The 6,240-nt window shown below is 56.3% G+C and overlaps 1 protein-coding gene across 1 annotated transcript; it reads right to left on the minus strand.

Annotated features, from left to right (window-relative positions):
- Nucleotides 1-1,056: 1,056 nt before the first annotated feature.
- LOC309584034 (olfactory receptor 14J1-like) lies at nucleotides 1,057-1,992 on the minus strand (the record flags this gene model as incomplete). Its single annotated transcript, XM_082299931.1, has 1 exon — nucleotides 1,057-1,992. The coding sequence occupies one exon, from the start codon at nucleotides 1,990-1,992 to the stop codon at nucleotides 1,057-1,059; it is 936 nt and encodes a 311-aa protein (XP_082156057.1).
- Nucleotides 1,993-6,240: the final 4,248 nt, after the last annotated feature.

Below are 6,240 nucleotides of genomic sequence, written 5' to 3' on the forward strand. Positions count from 1 at the left end.
GAAACTCAGAGCTGATGGGAACAAACTTTCTGGCTGACTTGAGAGGCCCCGACAAAGCTGAGAGGTTTCCCTGCCGTCCCCCAGCCCTTGCTGGCCCCCAGGGGCTGATGGCATTTGTGCTCACTCAGGTTCATCTCCCCACAGCAACAGCGTGGGGTGCTCACGCCTGGGCTGTGCAGTGCAAACAGGGGCTCCTGAGCCAGTCCTGCCGTGTGTGTGCCTGCAAGGATCCAGCCCCTCTGGGAGCTGGGCAGAGGCCAGGGCTGCAGAGGGGGGATGTTGCTGGCAGCTGCATGAGGCCGCTCTGGGACGCTGCCCTGGGGTGTCCAGCGCAGGGGGGATGGATCAGGCCCTGCTCTGCTGCTCCTTCCCGGCTCCCCCAGGGACCCTGCAGAGCACCAGCCCTGCTGGTTGCCCCCACCCTGCCCACGGCCACCCTGGGGCTGCTCACGGGGGTTTTCTCTGCTGAGCACTGGCCTGGGCGTGCTCTTGAGAGAGCCTAGGCAAGGAGCCTGGAGCCCCCAGGCCCTGCCCTGAGGCGTCAGCGCTGCCCCAGCAGTGCCCATGGCCTGTCCCTGCTGCAGCCCCGGCACTGCCAGCCCAGGGCTGGGAGCGAGCCCCAGAGCACTCAGGCCCTGCAGCAACACGAGGGGCAGGAGGGCAGCGGGGCAGTGGCACGGGAGCAGCACTGGCAGCACCAAGGGCTGCTGCTCCTGGCCACAGCTGCTGTGCCCCCCTGATGTGCCCCCAGCTCTGCACACAGACATTGCTGCTGCAGCTCCACACAAGGCAACTAAAGGGGCATCTCTGCTGGAAACTTTGCTGGCACATCCTTGAGTTCATTTAAAGGCACCGAGAGCACAGCTCCTCATTGACACAGTCTGGGGCCACAGCCAAGGTGGAGAGAAACAAAAGGAGAAGTGGAAGAAATATTGCTCTTGCTTTGTGGACAACAATAAATAACTGAGGAGAGAATAAATAATCCCAGAACCAAACCAACAAGAACTATCAAAGACGAGTTTTATTACAAGTCATTTGCAGAAATTGGCAACCAGTTTAATGTTTCTTAAATCGTCCAGCCATCAGTGTCCACACTGCAGCCTTGAGCTCCTGGTTCCTCAGGCTGTAGATGAGGGGGTTCAGGGCTGGAGGCAGCACCGAGTACAGAAGTGACAGGGCCAGATCCAGGGATGGGGAGGAGATGGAGGGGGGCTTCAGGTAGGCAAATGCTGCAGTGCTGATAAACAGGGAGAGCACGGCCAGGTGAGGGAGGCACGTGGAAAAGGCTTTGTGCCTTTGTCCCTGCTCCGAGGGGATCCTCAGCACGGCCCTGAAGATCTGCACATAGGAGAAAACCATGAACACAAAACAGCCAAAACCTAAGGATAAACTAACCCAAATGAGCCCAAGTTTCTGGAGGTAGGAGTGTGAGCAGGAGAGCTTGAGGATGTGTGGGATTTCACAGAAGAACTGGCCCAGGGCATTGCCCTGGCACAGGGGCAGGGAAAATGTATTGGCCGTGTGCAGCAGAGCATAGAGAAAGGCACTGCCCCAGGCAGCTGCTGCCATGTGGGCACAAGCTCTGCTGCCCAGGAGGGTCCCGTAGTGCAGGGGTTTGCAGATGGACACGTAGCGGTCATAGCACATGATGGTGAGGAGACAATACTCTGCTGAGATGAAGAACATAAAGCAAAAGAGCTGAGCAGCACATGCTGAGTAGGAGATGTGTCTGGTGCCCCAGAGGGAATTGTGCATGGCTTTGGGGACAGTGGTGCAGATGGAGCCCAGGTCGGTGAGGGCCAGGTTGAGCAGGAAGAAGAACATGGGGCTGTGCAGGTGCTGGCCGCAGGCTCCGGCGCTGATGATGAGGCCGTTGCCCAGGAGGGCAGCCAGGGAGATGCCCAGGAAGAGGCAGAAGTGCAGGAGCTGCAGCTGCCGCGTGTTTGCCAATGGCAGCAGGAGGAAGTGGCTGATGGAGCTGCTGTTGGACATTTGCCGCCTCTGGCCATGGGCATCTGTGAAAAAGTAATCATGGAATAGTTGGCTTTGCAGAGGACTTTCAACATCCCAGCCCAGCTTGGTGGCACTTTCCCCCCACTGCCTGCCCAGGGCTCTGCTGCCTGGGGCTGTCCCTGCCAGCAGCTGCTCCCTGTGCCCAGGCCTGGGCCCTGCCAGTGCTGCCAGAGCCCAGCCCGGCCCTGGGGGCTCAGCTCTGCCCTGCAGACCCCTCCCAGCCCAGGCCACTGCCCAGGGGCAGCTCTGGCTCTGCAGGCTCTGATGCCAAAGTCCGAGCACCCCTGAGGAGGCTGCAAAAGCGATGCTGATATTGCCTGGAAGGGACCCTGTGCTGATTTCTGTCACTGCCCGGTTTCTTCAGATCTCAGAGAAAATTGTTTGGATTTTTCCCAACCTGAACTGAGAGATGAACATCCATGTGCAATTTCCCTTCCAGGCAACCCAGAGCAGTCAATTAAAAATCAGGATTCTTCCCTTTTATGCATTCCCTGCCCTGCTGTGCTCCCTGTATAATCTACTAGGGAATATCCTGGAGTTAAATGTCCTGCTGGGAGCAGTCCTGAGCAATGCAGCATCCCCACCACACAAGAAGAACACTTGCAAGGCTGACCAGCTGTCTCCTTCCACCCACACCTTGTCCCCCAGCACTGAGAGCAGCTCCCCGGGCCGGCTGAGAGCTGCCCCTGGCAGGCAGCAGAGTCCCTGCCCCAGCTCAGCGCCCTGGGCTGCAGGACCCTGCTCTGCAGGACAGCCCTGGGCACCCTGGCTGCTGTAGCCAGGAGATAATCAGAGGATGGACTTACAGAATCTGTAGGCATTGGGATGTTGCAGCTTGAGGAGATCACTGCAGGAGCTGCAGCTGCCTTGTCCTGCAGCCAGAGGCTTCCTGTGTCAAGGGCTGGCCATGATTCTCGCGCAGTCACTTCTCAGCATCTTCCCAGCCCTGACTGACTGAAGCTCTCTGTGCCTCTGTGCTGTGCCCGGGCTGGCTGCAGGCAGTGGCCCAGCCCTGCTGGGCTGTGCCCAGGAGCTGCTCCTGGCCAGAGCTGTCTCTGTGCAGCGCTGCTGCTTGCCAGGAGCTGCCTCTGTGCCAGGAGCCCGGCCCAGCTCAGCAGCACAGACACAGCACAAGGACTGTAATGACCCTCTCGGGGCTCTGGTGCTGAGGCCCTGAACATCAGTCCTGAGAGGGAGATGAAGAAACCTCTCAGGAATTCAAAGTCACAATCAAACTCCAAAGTTTCTAGAAGTTTTAATGGGTCCCAGTGAGGGACAGGACTGAGAAAGTGTCCCCAGGTTCCAGTGAGAGCAGAACACTGCAGGCAGTGATGACAGGGGGGGACAAGCAAGGGAAAGGTGTCTCTGATGCTGAGCAAAGCTGGATGTGTTTCAGGAATGCAAAGGGCCAAGGCCTGAGCCCCAGCCCCTGGCAAGGCAGATCCTGTCCCTCCCTCAGTGCTCAGGGCTCTTGCCGGGGCACTGGGATGTGGGGCTGGGCAGTGCCCAGGACAGCACCATGGGGCGGCCCCTGCCAGGCTGCTGAGCAGGGACAAGGAGGCCCTGAGGCCCCAGGGCTGCAAGGGTCCCTTGTCTCCTGCTGGCCTCAGGGCCAGGGCCAGCAGCCGTGGCCCAAGTGCTGCACAAGTTGGCTCTGTCAGGGCCTTGCAGCTGCTGCCCATCCCTCTGCCCTCTCCAGCCCAGGCTGTGCCACGCTGTCCCTGCCCTGCGCCTCTGTCCCTGCAGGCTGTCCTCATCCCCCCGGCTGCCCCACCTGGCTGGCCCCTTCCTTTGCTGGCAGCTCTGCCTCCTGCCTGCCTCTGCCTTGGCACACAAAGCCTTGCGCTTGATACCAAAAGGGTTCATTCCATTTTTACCGTGTCTGTGAACTTTTAGCAGAGGAACAAGGCATGCAGGGGCTGCTTTCCCAGCAGGGACGGTTGGACAAGAAGAAGAAGACACCTGGCTCAAGGGTGCAGTGCTAGAAAAAACAAGGACTGAATCTGGGAACTTGGGGTGGGTTTTAAGGAAATGGATGAATTGTAATACGCATGTAGTGACTGTATGTGAGCAACACACTTGTAGAGTCACGTGTCCACGTAAGGTTAGGAGTTATCCCCTGCTGGAGCTCAGGCCTGAATAAATGATGCTCTCTTTAACACCAAATTAGTGTTAAGGAGTCTTATGCTGATATTTTGGAGATTTGGTGACAGTGGGGTCTCACAGAACCAAGGAGTCAACAGTGACACTGTGGGACCTCATGGAACCAGTGGTCCATTGTCATAGTGCAGATCCAAGGATCCATGGTGGCACTGTGGAACCAAGGAGATGGTTGCTGACAGTATGAACGCTCATGGAACCATGAGCCACTGTGACACAGAGTGGCCACATGGAGCCAATGGGCCATTGTGACTCTGCAGATCCAAGGAGACCCTTGTGACTGAGGAACCTCATGGAACCAAGGGTCCATTGTGACCCTGTGGGGCCCTGTGGAACCAAGGGGACCACAGTGACATTGTGGGGCTTCATGGAACAATGGAGACCATGATGACACTTTGGGACCCACTGGAACCATGGGGCCATTGTGACACTGCAGAGCCTCCTATAACCAAGGGGCCATTACAGCACGGCAGGGCCTCATGGAATCAAGGGCACCATTGTGACCCTGAGGGGCTCCATGGAACCAAGTGTCCATTCTGACACCGTGGAACCAAGGACACCATTGTTACATTAAAGGGCATCATGGAACCAAGGAAGCCATTGTCAGGAAAAATTAATCCACAAACACCAGAGGTTTATGTCCACAAAGGAGACAGAGGAGTCCCATTACTGTATTTGAATAAAGGGAGAGGCCATGGGGCATTCCCCTGGGGTCTGTCAAGTTGTTAGAGGATGCAGCCTCCTTTCTCTCCTGATTTCCTGGCTGCATTTCCCTCTCTCTTTCCCCATTGGCTGAGGTACTTGAGAGGTACAGACTTCCCAAATCACTTAACACAGACCCCATCTAATGTATACCCCTCCCTTTTTTTTCCTATGGAATTTATGGTTCTTCCCATTGCTTCTTTCATCTCTCAGTATCCATCTTTACCTATCAGCAGACCCGCCCTTTGTTTGTAAAGACAAATCCCTCTCACTCCTTTCATCCATCAGTGGAATTGCTCCCACTGTTTCTTTGACCCCTCAGTATCTGGCTTTTACCTATGAGCAGACCCACAGTTTATTTGCAAAGACAAATTGATCTCATTCCTTTCACCACTGTGGGCCAGTGGGGCTTCATGGAACCATGCAGACCATTGTGACACTTGGAGGCCTCGTGGAACCTAAGGACCATTGTGGCCCTGCAGGGCCTTGTGGAACCAAGGGCACAACAGTGACACTGTGAGGCTGCAAGGGACCAAGGGGGCATTCTCACACTGCAGAACCAAGGGTCCATTGTGGCACAGTGGGGCCTCATGAATCCAAAGGGCCATTTTGACACTTTGAGGCCTTGTGAAACCAAAGGAACCTTGTGGCACTTCAGGGCCTTGTGGAACCAAGGTGACCATAGTGATCCTGTGGGGCTCAATGGAACCAAGGGGCCCTTGTGACACTCTGGGGTCTCATGGAACCAGTGGTCGACTGTGACACTGCAGCGCCTTATGGAATCACGGAGACTGTTGTGACACCACAGGCCCCATGGAACCAAGGGGCCATTGTGACACTTTGCAGCCCCATGGAACCAAGGAGTCCATTGTGACACCACAAGGCCTCATGGAAGCAAGGAACCATTGTGACACTATGGAACCTTCTCGGGCCAACAGGCCGTTGTGTCACTGTGTGGCACCATGGAACCAAGGAGAGCATTGTGACACTACAGGGCCCCATGGAACTAAGGATTCATGTAACGGTGTGGGGACTCATGGAATCAAAGGTCCATGGTGATATTGCGGGGCCTCATGGAATTCAGAAGACCATTATGACACTTCAAGGCCTCCTTGAATCAAGGGGCTGTGAATGACTTTGTGGAACCAAGGAGACCCTTCTGACATTGTGAATCCCCATGGAACCAAGAGTCCGTTGTGATACTGCGGTACCAAGGAGACCCCTGTGACACTGCAAGGCCCCATGGAAGCAAGGGGGGAACCATTGGGACACTGTGGGGCCCCATGGAAACAAGGGGCCAGTGTGACACAGCAAGGCCTCATGGAACCAAGGACCCAGTATGACACCAACATTGTGACACTGCGG

Source organism: Coloeus monedula (assembly GCF_965178545.1).
Source record: "Coloeus monedula genome assembly, chromosome: 35".
Taxonomy (NCBI): Eukaryota; Metazoa; Chordata; class Aves; order Passeriformes; family Corvidae; genus Coloeus; species Coloeus monedula.